The sequence below is a fragment of the Bubalus bubalis genome, chromosome 16 (genome assembly GCF_019923935.1).
Source record: "Bubalus bubalis isolate 160015118507 breed Murrah chromosome 16, NDDB_SH_1, whole genome shotgun sequence".
NCBI classification, from domain to species: domain Eukaryota; kingdom Metazoa; phylum Chordata; class Mammalia; order Artiodactyla; family Bovidae; genus Bubalus; species Bubalus bubalis.
The window spans coordinates 45463479-45484916 of NC_059172.1; the positions used below are offsets into that span (position 1 = coordinate 45463479).

Consider the following 21438-nt stretch of genomic DNA (forward strand, 5'->3'; position numbering starts at 1 on the left):
ACAGTGTAAGAAACATAAATGATTGGCTAGGGAAGCTATTCAAGAATTACATGAGAGGGACTTCCCTATCAGTCCAGTGGTTAAGACTCTTCACTTCCATGGCAGGGGGCCTAGGTTCTATCCTTGGTTGGGAACTAAGATCCTAAATGCTTCTAGTTGCAGCCAAAAACAAAAAAAGGAAGATGTACATGAGAGAACATAGACATTTCTGTAGTTCTCTGGAATAGCAGGAAGTTTATAGGATACTTTTTAAAGACCTGAAAATAATCTGGTTTGCCCCCTTTTGTACTGGTCCAGAGAAATAACCTCTCAAGTGCAGTCTGAGTGTTCTTTCCTGTGTCAGATGGCTGGTCAAGCTGGTTGTGCGATGTGGGCTCAGGGTAAGTGCCCCATTTGGTATTTGTGACCCAGGCATGAGCAACGCAAGTTGCTCCATGGCCTTGTCGACTTTCACAGCTGAAAGGAACCATGGAGATTTTACAGAGGAGGAAACTGTGGCCTAGAGAGAGAGAGATTTTGTGTTAGGAGGGATTTCATTCATTTATCCAACCATCCATCCATGCATCTGGCAAATATTTATTGAGGCAGTACTATGTTGGGAGATAAGGCTTGGGCAATGAATGAAACAGAGTCTTGTTTCAAGGAACGTCCAATAGTGGGTAATACAGGCAGGCACTCACAGTATGGGGTTAAGGTTTGGAGGTGTGAAGTTTTGGGGGCTCTGTTGGGGGCATAGCTACAGAAGCTTCCTTAAAGGAGTGGTGGCTACAATGAGACTTGAAGGTTGGAGCTGCAAGTCACTGAAACATGGAGAACCTATGTCAGCTGAAATCTGGGGCCTCCCCAAATTCATATCCAGCAGAAACTGGTGCCACTGAAAAGGCTTTATGTATGTCCTTTAGGTACTTAGAAACAACAGGAGTTAGGCTCCCTGAGACTCAAGCATGTGTAAGATGTGCTCGCAGTAGGTCCACCCCGTGCAGTCCATAGCCACCAGCCACAGTGCTGTTCAACACCTAGAACTGAGTTGCTCCATCAGTGTCCAATGGCCGCTGGGCTTTGAAGACTTGGTACTAAAAAAGAAGGTGAAATACCTCATTGGCAATTTTTTTTTTTATATTGATTAGAGGTTGAAATAATATTTGGGTGTGCTGGGTTAATAGAAGTTACTGAAATTAATTTCACATTTCTTTTTTCCTTTTTTAATGAGGCTAGTAGGAAATGTGTGATGGCATGTGTGGCTCACATTGTGTTTCTGTTGGGCAGTGGTGCTGGGTGGAGAGGCGCCCGGGAGAGGAAGTGGGTCGGTGATGACAACACAGGATTTAGAAGAGATGGGACTTGGGTCCAGAGGTACAGCCTGTGGCAAGCCTGCACACCCCTGCCCTTCTCTGTAATGTGAGACTAACAGCCTTACAGCTGGGCCTGAGAATAAAGTCAGAATGCCTCTGAGAAGTGCACCGTGGTTTGAGCTGTGATCTTCCTGTTAATAAGACAGGTTAGTGGGGAGACAGGATATCCCATACAGTATATACTGATGTTTTAAAAGGCAGATGAGAAATTTGGCCAGTCACAGAGTAAGAGGCTGGAGTGTGGGAAATGCGTGCAGTACACAGTGAATTACAGACTGGGGGTGGATCTGTGTGACATGCTGTGGATAAGAAAATTCCATTTCTGTTGCACTTGGCTTGCTCTGCTCCAGGAATTCCCTCATCTCTCACACTGGAGTTTGCATCCAGGCTTTTTATAGTCCTCGTTTCTTGTTTTGTTTAGTCTCCAAAGGTCAACAAGACCTAATAACCATTTCTTTATTTCTTTTTCATCTTTGGGTATTTAGTATTCTAATCCTAAAACTCAGCACTCATTAAATACTTGATGAATGAATTATCATCATTCTGTAATTTTTTTTTACTGAAGACCTAGTATCTATCTTCTGGGCTCCAGAGATACTGCACTGAATAGAAGGCCAGCCGCCACCCCAATGTGCTCACTGTGGGGAAGGAAACAGTTACTAGTCTAAGGTAGAGAGGACCTACAGGAGAAGTAGAAAGCTTTCCTAATTGCTAAATCTTGTAACCAGAAGGATAATTTGGTTAAAGATAGCAAAGGAGAGAGCTTTGAGACAGTTGCAGCTGACCGGAGTATGCTTTCTTATAATTCCCTTTTGGACAATAAAATCCAAGAACTGAGTTTGCCTGGGATCCTACCAGCCCCCGAGGGTTTCCAGCACTGTGGCAGTATTCCATATTAGTATCATGTTTGTATGTTAATTACATTTTCTGTTGTCAGTTTACAGACCCCAAAGATGTTGCAGAATTCTTAGAGCAAACTGATAGCCCTCCCCATTGGGAGTGACCTGGGCTAATTGGAAGCCTCTTGCAAGACTGGTGGGGCAGAGGCAATCTTTTAAGGGCCAAGTAGGGGCTATTTGGGGGCATGAAGTAGCTGTGACCTGGCATCGAGGTGGCAGGCGGGCAGACTGTCATTTCAGCGGGAGATAGCATCTGATACTCATCCCTTCGGGCTAGTCTTATAATAGCGGCAGATAAATAAGCTGCCTCCAGTATGTTCCCAGAATATCTCTGTCTGCAAAATGTCTTTGAGGGGATATTTGACTTGCGAGCATGTGGTTGATAAAATAAATACATTTTAAAAATGTAAACCTCTGTGAGAGGTTTAGTCTCTTCTGTCCCTCGGGAAAAATCAGGCCCTTCTTGAACCTCTTTTCTTTCCTCAGTGTAGAATTCCTGCCATGCTTTGTAAGAAGAAGTATTTTTGGAATGTAACACCTGCAGAAATATAAAGGGGCTGTGCCCAAACCATTGAGCTGTGGCTGTTGTGTGGGTGGGTTCTCTGAGGTTTGTGAAGAGTTATCAGCCCTGACACCTGCAAAGCATGTGAAGCGCTGGGCCAGGGTTGGAGGAGCTGGAATTCAGAGGCACTTAAATTGTTTTTAGCTGGATTTTGTGGTCAGGGAGCGGGATGGGGCCATTCTCTGTGGTATTAGAGGATCCTTACCATTCAATTACACCTGCGCAAACAGACTTGGTGCCTAGGAAAGAGCTTGGCATCGTATAGGAACATAATATATGGTTGTTGAGTGAGTGAATGGCTGAAGAAATGAGTGAGAGGCTGAGTCAGTCCTTTTGCTGGGCTTTGGAGAGAGAGGTTGCTGAATGAGCGTGCTCCTGGCCCTTGCTTCTTGAAGGTAGTCTATACATTGGTGGCAGCAGTCTCACTTTGTTAGCATAGGAGTCATCTGGGGATCTTGTGAAAATGCAGGTTCTGAGTTCATGGAGCTGGGACTTGGCTAGGGAATCAGCACTGCAACATGTTTCCATATTGATGTCAATAGTGCTGGTCCTTAGGCTTTACTTTAACTAGGGGTTCTGGGGTGTTGGAGCTGGAGTGCACGTTCAGTCGTGTCTAATTCTTTGTGACCCCATGGACTGTAGCCTGCCAGGCTCTTCTGTCCATGGGATTTTCCAGGGAAGAATACTGGAGCGGGTTGCCATTTCCTCCTCCAGGGGATCTTCTAGACCCAGGCATCAAACCCGTGTCCTCCTGTATTGGCAGGTGAATTTTTTGCCGCTGAGCCACCTGAGAAGCCCTAGGGGTTCTATTAAGGTTCAGTCGAATCACCAATAGTTGTTTGTGAGTTACCAGCAGCACTAGGGGTTGAGGATAAAGATGGAAGACTTGGTCCTTGTCTCAAGAAAATGTCTTCATGGTGAAAAATCGAGACTCAGCCTTAGAAGTTTGAGAAAAAGCAATCATTGTTATACTCTGTGGTGTCAGAAGTCAGAAGAACGTTAAAAGGAGTGGAGGACCTCTTCGTGGAGGTGATGCTTAAACACCAAGGTAGAATCATATGATCTCGGAATTAAAGCTTTCTGCTTCCAGTGGAACAGGATCCCTGTAACTGCCCATCCAACTTCTGCATAAGCTCTCACGACAGGAATGTATTGTCTTTTGCTTGTATAGCACTTTATTGTTTATAAAAGCAGTCTCACAGGTTTTATCTTGAAATGTCAGCTTTACCTTGTGAGGTTGTATACATTTTACTGCCATTTTACAGTTGTGGAGACTGAGACTCCTAGAGATTGTGACTCGTCCATGGCTGTGTTCTTTCCAGTGCTACTGCTGGGATCTGAACCTTTGATTCCCAGTTGGATGTTCTTTGAGCTGTACTCCGTTGGCTCTGATGTGGTGAGAGAACAGAGAACTGGATCCTAAAAGCTTGAATGAGAATGTGAACTTACATAGAGAGTGAAATAGAGGTATTATGGATTCTGCAGCATAGTTGACTTGAGCAGTGTTAAAGGATTTGGAGTGTATAGATTTAGGAGAAGCTGACCCTGTACACCGTGGAGGCTTTCCCTGCAGTACATCCCCAGATAGTCTCAAAGCATTCTAGAGGCACAGCCTTTTTGATGGAGAACTCACCGTAGCAGTGAAACTGTTTATTTCTCTCACAGACCATTGTCTTATAGTGAGTCAAATAAGGTCTCCTAGAAACTTCACCCATTAATCCCAATCCCCGCTTTCCTGCTTACGTTACAAACCTAATTCCTCTTCTTATATGTTAGAGCTTTTAGATAGCCCATTTTCTTTTGAAACATTTATGAGAGTTTTTCTTTCCAGATTTACAGTGTATGTCCACTATGAAACATTGAGAATATATGGAGAAGCAAAATTTAGAGAAGTAAAAAAGAGAATTGGAACTATCAATAACTTGGCCGCTCATAGGTAATCAGTGTTGTGAGCTTCGTACCACATTGTCTCCCATGCCATTTTCAGTGCAGTGTTTGCTGTATGTGTATGTTGCTGTTTTTACAGAATGAATCTATGTGTAGAGTAGTGTGTAATTTTCCTTTCCTTAGAGACACAATTTTCTTACTTTCCTATCAATAACTATTTATGATATTGCAGTTGGTAACATTTTATAGTGAGATAGGTAATGTATTCAGTTTCATCAGATATTTTGCCTGTTCCCTCTCATATTTTAAACCCCTGCTTTTGGGTTAATGTCAGTGCCTCCATAAGTTGCTGCTGCTGCTGCTAAGTTGCTTCAGTCGTGTCCGACTCGGTGCGACCCCAGGGACGGCAGCCCACCAGGCTCCCCCGTCCCTGGGATTCTCCAGGCAAGAACACTGGAGTGGCTTGCCATTTCCTTCTCCAACCTCTATAAGTTAGGTCAGCTATATCTCTGTTGTCTATTTCTGGGAGCGGAATGGTGAAGTCCAAGACTAGTTTGAAGATGACTCTTGTAGCCATGTACGTTGTTCTTACTCCAGCTTCACGATCCTCATTCCTGTTAGGACATGGTGTCACACTCCTGTCAACTCTCTGAAATGTGCACACTTCTGACTGTTCATCCCTGTATGATTGCTGGGACCCAGATTTGAGATCTCACTTTTCTTACTGTGAATGCAGCATTCTGCTCAGGGCAGCCTGATACTGCATTCGCTTTTACAGGAGCCTCATCACACTGAGTCATTGAGCTTTTGGGCAACCCAATCCCTTAAGACTTTCTCATGTGATCTTCTCTACCCTATACTTGTGAGTGGGTTTTTTTTGGACCTAAGTGCATGACTTGACATTTATCCTTATTAAATTTCTACCTTGTTAAAGTCAGCTGGTCATCATTTCCTTTGAGATGGTATCAGGAGCAGACTCTTCTCATCCTTCAGAGTGACTGTCCCTTCCAACTCCCAGTCACTGGCAAATTCCAGTGTCAAATGATTCAGCAGATCCTAGCAGTCATTTATGTCTCCGTCTTCCTCACTGGGTTGTGAGTTGTTTGGGGCCAAGACCATATCATATTATTTTTCTTAAAAAACCTAATTCCTACTTCAGTTTTTATTTTATGTGACCTAGCAGTTACCCAAAAAATGTTGACATATGGATATTTGTTTTGCTTTCTCTCCAGGGACGAAGGCTTGGTGGTCGTGTCATAGTGGTGACAAATATTAGAGAAGTCAAGCCTGGGTCTCTGGGTAAGGAGCCTACAGTGGGGTTGAAGAGAATAAAACCTGAGTGTCAGATATAGTAAAGATAAGCGTAGAGACCTCTGAGGTTGCTCAAGCGTTGCTCCTTTGGGCTGGAGGTAATTGTTGAGAAGGATCTTCCTGTCTTCCGGGAAGGCAGGCGGTGAAGGGATTCCTCTGGGCACAGTAGGTGAATGCCTGAGGCTGTGAAAACCTGAGCTGAGAGAACAGCAATGGCAGGGGACAGGGACCATGTTGTTTGCTGAGAGAGCTGATGATGGGAAACCACCACGCAACCTCTGAGAACTGAGCTGAATCATGGTCACAGAGAGGGTTCTTATTTGACTGTATTGGAAGGTGGCGAACAAAAGTTGGCTTCTCTTTTCCTTTTATAGTCATTAAGCTTAAGGTTCACAAAGGTAAGACCTGTTTCCTGTTGATTCCCTTTAGATTAGAGCTGGAGGGAGACCAGAGCCCAGGAGCTCAGATTCGGCGCCCTGAGCCAGTCATTATGGTGTGAAAGTGGCCTGGGGCTCCTCCATTTACCCACTGTGGTCTCTGCCTTTGGCCCCTGATCAGCTTTTCTGATCCTCAGACTCCTCACCTCTGAAAGGAGAGTAATACTGCCTCCTTGCTTTTGTGAAACATACATGAGATGGTGCCGTGAGAAGTGAGGTCTGAGCGCTGGGGCATAGCTGCTGCTAAGTAAAGGCCTGCTGAGGTAGATTGCAGTGAACTTGGCAGCATTTCTTAACCTCATGAGAATGGAGGGACAGCAGTGTGAAGGTTCCAGATCCTCCATGTGGCAGTGGGCTTTTGCAGGCATGAAGGCAGTGCTGGGGCCCCTGCTCTGCACCCCCCACACCGCCCCCCGCCCCCAACAGTTTCGGCTCTCTTAGTTGGAACAAGGGCCCTGTTTATTGAAAGGCAAGATTTCCTCCAGGAAGAGGGAAAGGGCTTTTCTTTGTTTTTTAATTGGAAGCTAATTACTTTACAATATTGTAGTGGTTTTGCCATACATTGACATGAATCAGCCATGGGTGTACATGTGTTCCCCATCCTGAACCCCCATCCCACCTCCCTCCCCATGCCATCCCTCTGGATCGGGAGAGGGTCTTTAGGGGCTGGGTCTAGTCCCTGGAGTTTGTTCACCTCCAGCCCTGGTCTTCTTGGGAATTTCATGGCTTCTTCAATGCATGGGACCTTAGTTTTTGGTGCAAGGTGAGGTGGTAGGATTCTGGGGTAGACACTCAATTTACCTTTCCTGCTGCCTCCCGTACATGCTGACATCTGTCACACTCCCCTCAACTACGAGGAGGCTGGTTTATATTTGTATGTAGATGCACACCTACTTGAATAATGCATGTATACGTGTGCATGTGTATATAGATGTAAACAAGTGAGCATTCATCACTAGATATACAAAAATACACAAGCAGCCGTTTATTTAAAAAAAGAAAATGAAAGATCTAAAATTATGTTTGAGCTTGGTTTAGTCTTTTGTGTTGATTAAATGTTAATGTGCTGCAATTATTTTAATTTAGTAAAGGAAGTTCAAACAGGGAGATGGGAAGAAAATAACTCGAGCTAATTGGCGAGAGTCCGAGGCCATCCAGAAAAGCAGTTTAACCAGCAGAAGTTGAAATGTTTTAGGTATCTGGTTCAGGAGTTTTTCATTGGTTTTTGTGTTTTCCCTTTTCTAGTTTAGAACTACTGATGGCTTCCCCTCCAAAGGATGGCCATCTTTTCTTCATAGTTAGCCAGGGTTCTCTTTCCCTCTCCCTTCCTCCGACTTCCTTTTTTGGTTCATTCACTCTTAGTCTTCTGAGTCAACTTTGGGGAAAGGAGGTTTAGCAAGAAGGGTTAGAAAAGGGAGAGAAAGAAGTAGGGAAAAAAAAAAAAAATCTCCTCCTGCAGTGGTTCTCTGCCATTCCTGGTCCTTGCCACAGACCAGGGGCTGCCTTTGGGCAGAGATGGGGTTAACATGTTTGCCAATCCAGGCATTTCCCTGTATGTTAGCTCATCACTGCCCTGGGAGGGAGCACATGAGGACACTGGGGCGTGACCACATTACACACGTTGCCCTGGTACAGCAGCGAAGTGGTGGAGTGTGCATTCCAGCCCAGCCCTCCACATCGAGTCAGGCTCCGACCCAGCTCCAGATCCTCGGGGAGATCTTTGCTTGCCCTCCCTGACTCCTAAACCCACTCTGTGTTTTTCAAGCACCTACTCTGTGCTGTGTACTGTTTTGGATTCTCAGGTTTCAGCTGATGTGTCTGTCTCTCACTGGGCTGTGAGATCTTTGAGGGCGGAGTGCGTGTTTATTACTCATCTTTATCTCTCCAGCGCAAAGCCGGCCCAGAGTTGGCCACATGCCTGTTTAAGGCTAATTGAACAAATGCTTGTATGTGTTTTATGACACCGAAATAAATTATGAGCAGTCCAGGTACCTAACACTTCTGTGTCCCAGCCCTACATAAAGCAGGAGTGAGGAGGGAAGCAGGAAATGTTTCTCTGTAGGCCATGCTTTATCTGCACATCTACAGAAGGGAATAAGGCAGCCCCTCAAGCACTGTATCAGTGTGTGTGAACTGTGAACACAGTCTCCTTTAAAATGTTAATATGATTATGATATTTGTTTACTCTGGCAAATTGCCTCTCAGATTTCTTTGAATCTATATGTAATATCCTGAAATTCCAAATGTATCCTTTCTCTTCCTCTCATGTACTATTTCTGTTCAAAACTGGAGTATGTGAATGTATTTACTGCCTGTTAAGACCAAAGAGATTTTTTTTATTTTCTAGACTTTGTGTGTGTTGTGTGTGAGTGGATGTGCACATGCCACTGCCCTTCCTGGAACAAACTTTTCAGGAAACACAGGATTGCATAATAGCAATATATATTAAAATAGAAATAATTCAGTTTAAAGAAGGTACATGGAATTGGGAGTATTATTTGTATTTAGGATTTTAGATACTTTGTTGAATTCAACTAGTGGTAAAGTGGAATCGATGCGGTCATCTCTCTTCTTTAGAAGATAACAATTGATCAGTGATTATTCTTTAAACCCAAAAAATCTCAGTGTCTGAATAATCACTATATTCTGAGTTTCAGATGAAGGTATAATCCTCAAGCTTATTGAATGGGGCTTGAACATATTAAGTAAATAGGGAATTTTTATCAATTTTGATAGACATACGGAATGTGATGGACTCCAGCTGGAACCTGGGTTTTTGATTCCTGTCGATTCATGTCAATTCATAGGTAAAGCAGGGGTGGAAAGGGAAGCAAGAATTTTTTCTTGGAGATAGACAGCCAAATGAAGCTTTTACTTCTCTTTTAAATGAGTTGTTATACATGAGAATGTATTTTCTTTTTAAAATTTACCCATAATTTTCTTAAAAGATATTAAAAGCCTTTAGAAACGGTTGGACAGAATTATAAACACTATTTTTTATTATTTTGTCACAGTCTGCTTCTTTCAGAAGCAGCAGTTCTGTCAGAATGTGCATATATGTGTGTATGTGTATACATGTTTGTGTATATATATATACACATATACACACACACACACGTGTATATGAATGAATGATGTGGTCAATAATATTTAGGAGACTTTAACAAGATTCAAATGTTGGATAGTCCACCCATGTTTGGGCCAGAAGTTAATAGAATCTACTTTTGACAGCTACTTTAAAGTCCTGTTTCGGCTCCCTTGTTTGTAGATGAGGAAAATTCTTTTGCTAAAGGTTATGTTACTGTCCTGTCTTATCTTTCCCAGCAGAAATTAAGTCCTCAGAGTTAGTGTTGACACATCTCTGTCCCCATAATTAATGTGTTTTAATCGACTAAATTGACTAAAGAGTTTGACTAAAGAGGCAAGATTAAGCAAAAAAAAAAAAAAAAAGGGAGAGAGACAAAGTAATCATGATCTCAGTTTAAAAATGCCCTTTGAGTGTCAGTCCTCTCTGTTTCAGATCCTCAAATGTCCTTTACTTATGATTTTTTGTGAATGAGTAAGAACAAAACCTAACATTCATGTGAGGACTTTGCTTACTGATTGAGGGTTTCCAGAAACACACAGGCAGGTGTATCTCTTACCTTGACAGTCTTTACTTTCATTTCAGCGTGACCTGGTTGGAGCTGTGAGTAGCTCAAATGTGTACATGCGCCCTAAAGTCAGCTTCATGCTGGAAGTCACTTATACTCTTCAGTTGGGTCCTATATGCTTTGCATAGTGGAGTTCCAAAGTGGATGAGCCTTGCTCTTCATAGTCTGCCCAGTAATTAGGAGGGTGGTGGGGGAGTGTAAAGAAAACACACTGGCTCGGTAGCAAATCCAAAAGTTTGTTCTCCTCTGGGAGGCATGCACCAGACTTGGAGGTGTGTGCAGCTGAACAGTTTTAGGGGTGGTGAAGTAATTTATATGGCAGAAACACTTACAGAGGAAATTCAGTACAGGTACCAGCTGCCTTGAAGAAGGGAAAATGGTCTAGGCAAAGAACAGCAATTACCTCCCCTGCCTTTTGGACTGACCCTCAGTATTGATAAAGATTTATCAGCCTTTAAAGAATGTTTTCTAATTTTAGCCCGAAAGATAGGTGCCTGACGAATTGATCTAACTGCAGTTTAAACTTTTGTTCCTGCAAAGAAGAAAATATTCCCTTGACCTCAAGAGAATTTGAAGAGGCGATGTGTTTAAGCCCCTGTGCCGCGCCTGGCACCTGGGTCTCAGTCTGGGTATTAGAAGATGGGCACGGAGCTGTACCTCTGGAGGGGAGGGGTATAGATTCTGGAAATAAGCTGTTCACACACACACACACACACACACACACACACACACACACAAGTCCCCCCTTTTCTAATGGAGGAGTAGGAACCTGTCTGGCCATCTGCAGTTGGATTCCCTGCCCCATCCCACTCGTCCTGCTTCCCCCACCCCCACCTTTTTTTCAGTTTCAAGTTAGAATATCTTTGAGTACTGTTGTCCATTGGTATGTGAAGGAGCTGGTTCAATGAGCCCCCGTACAGACTAGAATGTGTGGAAGTAGATTTGTTCTTTTGTGACCTAATTTCACTTAGCATAATGTCCTCAAGGTTTATCCTTGTTGTGGATTTCTTTCCTGTTTGAGGATGAATACTCTTCAAGGCCCTATTTTATTTTAACCCCAAGCATGTGTGAAATAGTCACCCACCAACACATGAATTCATTCTCTGCTGCCTTTAATGAGTAGTCATTCATGCAGTTTTCTGGCTACCCATTCATCCTTCTTCACTTTCTCCCTCCCTCTTTGATTACATGTTACCTGCCAGACATTGGGCTAGTGACCCATAAGACAAAGACTACCTCTGTCTGCTCCCCATCCCAAACTTGTAGTCTATGAGGAAGGTGGACTCGGGCAATTACTAAGCAGTATCAGTGAAACTGTAGTTGTGTGTTTGAAGTTCCATGAGACATGAGAGGCAACGTAGCAGATGACATGAGAGCCAGGCAAGGCTTTGCTGAAGAGGTAGCACTTGAGTTGGCCTCCGAAGTATGTGTGGCAACTGTATAGGTGGCTAAGGGGAGGAAAGACGTTTCAGAAAAGGGGACCAGCAGAGCAGCAGCTGGGAGACTTGTCTATACTTCATGCAATCTAGTTGGATAGTTATCAGTTTAGACTCTGCAGTCAGACTGTTCAGATCCTGGCTTTTGTCTCTTAGTTTCCTTGTTTCTAAATGGGAATAATAATAGTACTTTTCTCATAGTCTTATTATGAGGGTTAAATGAACCATGTGGGAAATCTACTTTCTCTTTCTGTCTCTTGGTTTCCTTGTTTCTAAATGGGAATAATGATAGTACTTTTCTTATAGTGTTGTTATGAGAGTTAAATGCATTGACATATAAACTGCTTAGAATACGGTCAGGTACAGAATATATGCTGTCTGTAAGTTTTAGCCATTATTGCTGCTGAAATGTTTAGAGGAACTTTAAGTCCTTAGGTCTACCTAAAGTCGGCTATAATCTGTGCATTGTTTCTGCATTTGGAGGTTGTGAAGACTAGATATGGAGTTTGAGATTGGTTGGGTGGATCCTAGTGGTAAAACAGGGTTCAAGTGTTCACAGATACCTGACCTCCAAGCTTTCTTGTATTTAGGTACTCGAATATCTCTTGTGTCTGAGTCTACTTAAATTTTCTTAAAGTCAGGATAATTTATTAAAAATTACAAAACAATGGAACATAAAAAGTGTAAAATAAAAACCTATCAGTTCAGTTCAGTCGCTCAGTCGTTTCCGACTCTTTGCGACCCCATGAACTGCAGCACGCCAGGCCTCCCTGTCTATCACCAACTCCCGGAGTTCACTCAGACTCATGTCCATCGAGTCAGTAATGCCATTCAGCCATCTCATCCTCTGTCGTCCCCTTCTCCTCCTGCCCCCAATCTCTCCCAGCATCAGAGTCTTTTCCAATGAGTCAACTCTTCGCATGAGGTGGCCAAAGTATTGGAGTTTCAGCTTTAGCATCATTCCTTCCAAAGAAATCCCAGAACTGATCTCCTTTAGAATGGACTGCTTGGATCTCCTTGTAGTCCAAGGGACTCTCAAGAGTCTTCTCCAACACCACAGTTCAAAAGCATCAATTCTTCGGCGCTCAGCTTTCTTCACAGTTCAACTCTCACATCCATACATGACCTCTGGAAACTTATAAAGCGTAAAATAAAAACCCTCCTAACCGTAACAGTTTTCTTTTTCACTTCTGTAGACATAGCATAGAGTTGTAATTACATATGTATACACACATATACATATATACACACAACTTTGTAGATAATACATATACACACAGTTTTGTATTTTACTTTTAAAAAATTTGTATTTTTGTATTTTGTTTTGAGAAACTTTCCTTTGTTTGTCTATTCTTTTTGATTTTTCTTGTAAATGAACACACAGTTTTCCTTTGCATTTGTGCTGTGGTTTTCTTAATCATTCTGCCATTCATAGTAGTATAGACAATTGTATAATGTAGGTCTCTGTGCTCCTAATTTTTTTTTTCTCCCATGGGGTTTTCTCTTAATAAATTTCTAGTGTTAGGATTATTAGGTCAAAGAATTTCAGCCTTTTGAGACTCTTAGTAACTATAGCCATTTGGATCTTCACATCCCCAGTACCTCTAGGATAGTTCCTGGGTCATATTCACTACAGATGTTGTTGTTCTTTTAAGGTTTGCTGATTAGGAGGTTTAAAATAACACTTTAAATTTGCTTGAATTTGCCATCCTTTCTCCCTCCTGGGTAAGAGGCAGGTTTTGTCATATGCTTATTCTCCTGTGTGACTTGTTCACTCATTGCCTTTTCTGGTTATGTTCTTGATATTTTCCAGTACAAATTTGAGTCATTAATTTACCATAAATACTAGCTTTGTGTTGGAAAAAAAAATTCAGGTATAAGGGTCCAAACTGCTTCCCTGTCCTGCAGTAGCGAGGGTCTCATCTGTGCCACTGCATTTCTGAAGAGGGAGAAAGAGGCATCATTGCTTGCTAGGCCAGCTCTGCTGGGGTCCCAGTGGCCAAGAGTCTGGACACTCTCCAGTGACCTTGCTTTTTAGCTGCTTTTTATTGTGAAAATAGAGCGTCTATCCATTATCTTGACTCTAAAAGTGTGCTGACTTCATTTTTTGGCTCTTTCCTACTCCTCATGTCCCATGCCTGCTAGCCAGCATACAGCAGGCAATTTGTTTTCATCTGTCATAGATCAGGGGTTGGAATGGACCTTCTCTGACATTCTTCCTACTCTAGTCCCCTCCACCGCATCCCTGTTAAGAGATTGCTCAGCTGCTCCTTGATTACCTCCAGTGATGAGAGGTTCACTCTATCACAAAGACAGACCTTGAACTCAAGGTGAGATAGATCTGGGTCTGGATTTTCTGTTTTATCTGTGGATAAAAGACTGTTTCTAAACCTTATTTGCTTCATTATCTGAATGATGTATATGGTAATATTATATCTCTACCTAATAGTGTTGTAATGAGTATTAGAAGAAATAATAAAAGTAGAGTCTTAAACCCTGTTCCTCACACACAGTAGTGAGGAATAAATGTTAGCTCTGAATATTATTTCCATCTACTACTGCAAGGCGTTTCCTTACATTTTAGCTATTATGTTTGATTTTAAGAATCAAAAATATTTTTATACCCATCAATTAGAATTTTACTGATTTTGGAAAGAAACCTTAGCTCCCGTAGTGACTTGGAGTTTGGAGTATATTCTTCCACCATGGAGGTAGGGATGGACATTGTCTTTGAGCTGATTGCAGCTTGAGCCACCTTTCCAGTGGCTATACTGGACAGCGCTGTAATGTATCCAGGCTGACACCTTCTTGGTTTTGAAAGCCTGATTTTAGAGACCCCTTGTTTGTCCTTCTTCCCTTTCCTGGCTGGTGTTCCTGCCCTGGCAGCCCCAGAAAAGGATGGACAAAAACATTTGAAGGAAATGAAACTCTGTTCCACAGATAACAGAACTAGTTATCTGTTCTCTCCCACAGAAAACAGTTAGCTCTGTAAAGAGAGGGCTAAGGTAGAGGTCATGCTTCCAAGTGCATAGTGATAATGCCCTGCCCCACATGCTGCTTTTATTGGTATTACAGAGTAATCCAGTACCAGGGTGGTCTGGGCATAAGTTAGGCTGTCCTGACTCCTTTTATCTCTAGACTTCAGCATTTCTGTATTTTTGCTTTAGCTTGCTGAGACTATAATTGAGGATCTGAGAGCTCCTCCAAGTCTCCTGTGATTTAAGCAGATAACTTTTACCCTTGGGGGAACCAGTGTCATTGGTGTTTCTACTAGGTCCGTGACCCTCAGGATTGTGATGTTTGTCTTTGTCTGAACCAACTCACTGTGCTTTGCAGAGAATTAATTTAGTGGGAACTGCCCACCTCGCCACCCCCACCCCCGCCCACCCAACATCTTGGTAAGTTCTTTCTATTAATTGTCCATTTCAGTTTTAAAGATAGAATATTAGAGAATGAATTTAAGAAACAGCACTGATGTGATGGTAATGAAGATTTTAAACAGTGGTATTTGAGGAACTGGTTGGAGGGGAGGATTAACAAAATTTAAAAAGCATATCCTGAGTTCAAGTGGTATGTGAAGAAGGGTGATGTTTAAAATATTTAACAGACAGTGTGGACATCAACACAGTGGAAACCACTGGAGGCCCCCAGGTGTGCCAGGCACTTACCCTGTACTTGTTGGATAGTGAGGCGGTCAGGGGCCCTGGAAGAGGGGCGGGAGCTAAGGGGCCAGGCATTCGTCAGGCTTGGGTCCCTGACTCTTTCCAGCCTGTGTGGAAGTGTTTCCGTGTTTTAAACAGGTGCTGGCAGGGGTGGCGTTGGAATCACCTTTGACAGATGTTAAGAAGCGTTGGCTCTGTGCCTTGGCTGTCTTCCTTTGTCTCAGTGCTGAGGGACCTTGGTGATATTGGCCTGGTGATCTCTTGGTAGGTGCCTGGAATGTTTCACATTAGAATTTAGGGGTGTCTGTCTGGAAAGTGCTGAGACACATTGCTTTAATCAGAGAACACTACAGCGTGATAGGCACTGTCCCTGTCTTTACTAGGCTCCCAATCTGTACCAGTGTTTCAAGTTTCTTCTTCAAGTTTCTCCTGCCCCTAGATTCTAGGAATCTGTCGGAAGTCACTACGAGGGTGTTTGCCATACAGTGAAAAGTTGGGCAAAATCTAAATGTCAAGCCGTGTGAAAATAGTCAAATAATAGTATATCCACGACATGAAATTATTATGCCTCTTAAATTCATGAATACAGAGGATATTTCAGGACTCAGAAAAATGCTGAATGTGAAACCTTAGGTGAACAATAAAAGAACCTCACACAATAGGTAATAATAATAATAATGTTATAGTACATGAAAATACATTTAAATGCATTGTTAGCCCTGACTATTATTCTGTGGAGGGCAGTGGGTAGAGTTAACGTGTGCTTCTGTTTCCATTCTTTTAGTCACCTGTGGGCATTAACTTTATAATTAGAGGCATCCTATAAATACTATATTTCTAAAATCCAGTTTAGAGTTTTAAAATGTTATGTGTATGATCAGCGACCGAATATTTTGAATTTAATCAGGGAGAGATACTTTTGAAGGTTGTGTTTATCGTTTGTAAAGGAAGCTGCTGACTCGGTGGAATAAAAAGTAAAAAGCCTAGGTCAGCCTGCCGATGTTGGGGCCCCAGCTTCCAGACTGCAAGGGCTCAGAGAGGCCGTAATGTACTTGTTGAAAGGCCCTCCTTGGCCTCGTATTAATGTCCCTCACTGAGCCGTGCTCTCCTCTGCCGGCTAACCTTGTCAGAAGGTTACCCGTGGCTCTCCAGGGCTTGTCTAATTTTAAATCCAGTGTGCCGGCCAGCGTGGTGGCGTGGCATTGGGCTGCGGGGACACTAACACTCCCTGGAAGATACGGCTGGGGAAAGATGAGCCGAGTCCCTGGGTTTTTCTCATCCTCCTGTAAGTGACCAGGCCCGCTGAACAAGCAAAAGAGAGCTGGGATAATAATGAGAGCTTTTATGGTAAAAATCAGGATTATTAAAGATCTTTTAGCAGTGGCAGTGCTGGTGGATAATTGCACGGTGTGGTGTGTCCTGCATGAGTTGTGTGAATTCTGACCGCGTGAGCCTGATGGGGTCCTCTCTTCTGGGAACTCGACTCTGACTGTTTTTAAAGCAGAATGAAGCTGCTTCTCATTTCACTGTTGATTTGATGCTCCTCTGCATTTATAGAGCTCAAACTCTGCTGATAGTAGGCTCCTTTTCTGAAGTTTTTTTTACTGGTTGGATTGGGAAAGAGCTATTATTTCTTCAAAGCTAAAAAATAAAAGATACCAGAATCTTCTTACCTGCATGTCTATCAGCTGCTGTTGGCTACCACTAGGATTATCATTTTAAAGATCCCCTTGTCCCCCTTTTAAGTATTTGCAATAGAGTCCTGTTTAGAACACTGCTGAACCATTTAATACTTGTAACCCTGATGTTTTAACATGAAACAAACATTGGTAACTGCAAAATAATATGATGTTGGGGAACTTGTCTCCATCATAATTAACTTTAAAAAAGAGAACAGAGAATCCTTTTTTTCTCCCCCATTTGGATTTTTTAAATTTTTTAAAATCTTCCTTCTCTTTCAACACCTTCAGGCTGGTAAGGTGCCTATTAGAGTTAGCTGTCTTCCCCTGCCAGGGCATTCACAGCGACTCTCACATGTAAGAGATTACGATGGGAAACTTCACCCACCTGGTCCACTGCCTGGTCTCTGGTTTACCTGCCCAATGGAAGAAGGGCCTCCTTTCCTTGTAGCTGGGTCTCTATCCACCCTCTTATAAAACAGTTGCAAGGAGCCAATTAAAGAGGCATAGTGTGTGGAGTAAACCAAGATGAAAGCACAATGGATGGAGATTCAATAACCTGCTAACTCCCTGCGGTGATTGAAGTCAACTTTGAAGTACCCAGGCTGGGTCAGACCACATCAAGCCAGCAGTGTTCCTACACAAGGGTAGCGTGAGAGTTATCTGTAATTTTATTTTAAGGAAAAAAAAAGTGCATACATGCTTTTCATTGGCCTTTTATTTTTTGAAGGTCTGTCCCTCCTTCTCTAGGCCTAATTAGCTCTGTCACGTTTGGCTGTAGTTTTGAGAAAATTAGAGCTGAGTAATAATGGGAATTGTTGAATGGGAATACTTGTTGAAATCTTTATTGACCCAAATCTGACTTTTCTAAATAGTATTAAATAAGCAAATAAAAAACCCACCCCCTTCTTACCTTAAAATAATGTTTTTAAAAGCACGTTTAAAGTAGTTAAGTATAATATAAATATAAGCTACTCTGGCTTGGATGCTAAATAAATGAGTTATTGCAGAGGCTGTAGTGGCAATGTTAAAAGAGTGTACTGAAGAATCTAAAGTACGTTTTATGAAACCCAGTTCCTCTTCGACTCAGATGCAAACGTCTGCTTTTCTTCGCCTGGTTTTCTCTTTCTCACCTCTTCCCTTCTGCACTTGGCCTGCAAGCCTTCCTGGTGTAGGCCTGCTGTTATTTTTGTGGTAACCTGACACTTTGGCCAGTGACTGCAGCCCCCAGGCCCCCGGGGGGTGAACTGGCTGTGAGCTGAAAAGCCGGGCTCCCGATCTGATGATCCAATGTCCCGGTGTCCCATGCGGAGCAGCTGCTGCATCAGGGCTGGGGGCCAGCAGGGTTGGGGGCTGGGGGCTCTGGGTCGTGATGCCAACAGTCTGGGCTGGAAGGGTGCGTGTCACAGTTCAGACCTCAGATTGTGGCTTCTTAGGTCATAGGCCCTACTTTGAGTTGGGAGTCAGCAGAGGCCAGCTAGTCAGGGGTTCTGGAGACTGGAGGAAGGTTTTGAAACTACTGTGTTTTTTTAATTGCATTCTGTGGGTCTCATCTAGACTATGCCTGAGGCTGTCTTTGTAGTGCCTTAGACAAGGATGAATTTCTTAATAGTCATAAAGATTGTATTAATATTTTATGTTAAACTAATTTCATCTCGCTGGGGTAGGGGATGAGGTACAGAAATGAATGGGACAGAACCCCTGTTTTCTGAAAATGTGCAGTGTAGCAGGAATGACAGATATAGAAGCAGTAAGTATTAATTATAGTTGTGTATGTTCGTTCAACAATTAGCTGAGGACCTGCAGTGTGTCAGGCACAGTTCTCAGCCGTGTGTGCACAAATACCCACTGATCTGTAAGCGTACAGATGAGTAACGTATGTAATGACTACCGAGGATTGAGACATCTGTACTTGTATGGATCATTTAATCTTTCAGCAGGTAGGTAACATTAATTCCCATTTTGCATGCATGCACATACACACGTCACCCTGAGACATAGCTAACAAGTGGAGAGCTCAAAATAAAAACCTCTAGGATTCTAAAACCATGTGTATTCTTTATACGTACATATTTTTTTTTTTACTGTTTGGCCATATAGACTCTCCAGATGCACAGTGTTCTCTCTAGAATAGTAGGAGTGCCCACAAAGGGAGCATTTAGCAAAAAAAAAAAACCAGACTTTTTTTTTAAGTTTCAGCAATTCATCTGGTATTGAGAGGTACGAAACATAGGAATGTCAAAGAGCTTACTGATCAGCTGGAGATAGTATCCTAAGAGAAATTTTGATGAAGCGTACCGAGTATGGTGTTAGAAGTTCGCTTGAGGTGCTTTGAGGACAAGGAAGTGACTTCTTCTAGTGGAGAAAGCTGTCAAGGTTTCCCGGAGGAGAGGTTGGTGACTTTAGTCTTGAAAGGACCGGTAGACATTCTTTAGATGAAATTGCTGGTGAGACAAGCAGCTGAGCAGAGGGACCCAGGTGGCTGAGGGGGTGAAGCAGGCAGCCTGCTGTGCCTGGGCACCTTGGGCGCCCTAGCTATGGGGGACTGACTGCACAGATGCCTGCAAAGCAGGCTAGTGGCAGGTGGTGAGGGCTGTGAGTGTCCTGCTATGCCTTGGGTTCTGGACGGGGTGGGCATCTGCTGAAAGACTTAAAATGAATGTAGGATGAAAGCCATGTTTGCATTCTGGGAAAACTTCTCTGGCTGTAGAATAGCATAGGAGAAGCTGGCTAAAAATACATGAGCTGGGGATTCTGATTCAGTACTTCTAGTATCGTGGCTGAGATCGATATTCTTAAGAAGCCACCTATGTCATCCTAATGTTCTTCCAGGCTTGGGAACCTGGCAGAACCAGCTTGTTGGTAGTGGTGGCATTGTGGGGATGTAGGGGACAGCCCAGTTCAGAGAGCGGTGATGAGGTCCTGCCTGTGAGACAGGAGCAAAGTTAGTGGGCTGGGGAGGAGCAGAGGGGATGCAGTTGAGAGATGAGGGGCCAAGCGGACATTCTTGGTGACAAGTTGCAGGGAAAGGGATGGGAGAAGCTTGAGATGTTGGCCTTCCTTTGGGCGCTGATTCAGCCAGGTTCTCTGAATAGAAGAATCGCTCAGAGCCGGGCTGAGGGATTGGGTTCCCTCCCCCAGGGCCTGGAACATCTTCTTTGATTTTCTTGGGTGCTTTTAGAGACAGATGGTTGATATACAGAAGTGCTCTGGCAGGTGTCAGTGTTGGTGTGCCAGGTCTGTGTGTATGTGAAGTTTGCTTTGCTTTGCCTTTGGGTCTTTTGGCCTCTAAAGTCTCACCCTGGAAGTAAAGTCATCATTAAATTTGGACCAAGGGGCCATCCACATTGTGAATGTCCGAGACTGGAAGGGCTTTAGTGGCAAGTCATAGATATAATTGGAAATGGGTTGCATTTTGATTAGAGAGAGGAGTTCCTTCTTCGTCTATCAAGGTTAGCAGAATCTGCAGGAGGAAGAGATCCTAGAAGGAAATACACATCCCTCCCCTTTATTATTGTCATTATTATTTTTTTTTTTCCCCCTGAAAACTCCGTGTGTCTGTGTGTGTGCGCGTGCGTGCATGCACACACACAAGCTTGCAGAAGTGCCCCTGGGGAGGTGCAGAAATATTGATCAAATCAAGCCCTGGCCCTTTGCCTGTTTTGCTTGCTACAGCTGCCTCATTCACTGGGGTGAGGAATGTCCGGGGTGAGGAGGGAGGAGTCTGGTGACAGGTGACATGGTCAGGGTCAGCTCTCCTTCAGAGCTCCCGGGGCCTTGCAGAAGCGAAGCAGAAGTTTGTCCTGGTAGCAGAATTGGGTGCTTCAGCCTTTGTGTCCAGGACTCTCTTTGCCTGGGGGTCTTCTGGCCCCACTACATTCCCCTGATGCGCTTATGGACTGCTTAGGGCTGGTGTGCACCCAGTCGGGGCTCAAGTAATACTGGTTAATTTGAAAGACTGGTGTATTGTCTAAGGAAGAATAATACTTATTCTGCCTCAGCCGGTTTCCTGCCAAGAATCTTTCTCCTGTTGAGGTTGCACTGGGTATAAAACAAGGGTTTCGATTTGGGGGGGCGGGTGAGGCTTTAACTGGCTCCTGAGTTTGCATCCCTCTCAGTGTAAGACCAGTGTTGCAGCTGCTCATCCCTGTGTCATCTGTGAAATGGCAGGTTCCTCACTGAAGGGGTGGGGACTCCCTTGTGTCAGCTACCCTGGGAACGGGTGGACGTTTGTGAACAAGCCGTGTCATACATTTTTGGTTCATTGATATACTTGCTCACAGTCCCATGAGCCGGCATTTGAACACGGGCCGTGCACACACGTGAGTGTCACCGTGTGAGCATGGTGTCCTAGTGCTCACACTGAGCTCAGGATGACTGCGCTGTCAGCGGGGGCCGTGGAGTGCTCCACGACCCAGTCAGAGAGGGTGTATTGGAAGAGCTGAGTGACTGGGCACAGAGCGAAGTTAATCCTGTGACTCTGGACTGCTTAAACCTGTATAAACGGTCACTGTCGTTTTGTGCATTAAAAGTTTTTTATAAATTTGTAATGCTCAAGGG

The 21438-nt window shown here is 43.6% G+C and overlaps 1 protein-coding gene across 7 annotated transcripts in view; it reads left to right on the forward strand.

Annotated features, from left to right (window-relative positions):
- Positions 1-21438, forward strand: part of TEAD1 (TEA domain transcription factor 1) — a 274521-nt gene that overhangs the window by 54036 nt on the left and 199047 nt on the right. For 2 of the 7 annotated variants that reach the window (XM_045162942.1, XM_045162941.1), the window contains one exon: positions 5933-5999. The exons of 2 other annotated variants lie outside the window; for them this stretch is intronic. Coding sequence is in view for 1 of the 5 variants with exons in the window: in XM_006070909.4 (XP_006070971.1) it covers positions 16532-16546 (15 nt within the window). In the remaining 4 variants the exon portion in view is untranslated. Of the gene's footprint in view, positions 1-5932; positions 6000-15656; positions 16547-16620; positions 17526-21438 lie in introns of those variants that run through there. 3 more of the 7 variants (XM_006070909.4, XM_006070916.4, XM_044929553.2) reach the window with 3 other exon arrangements.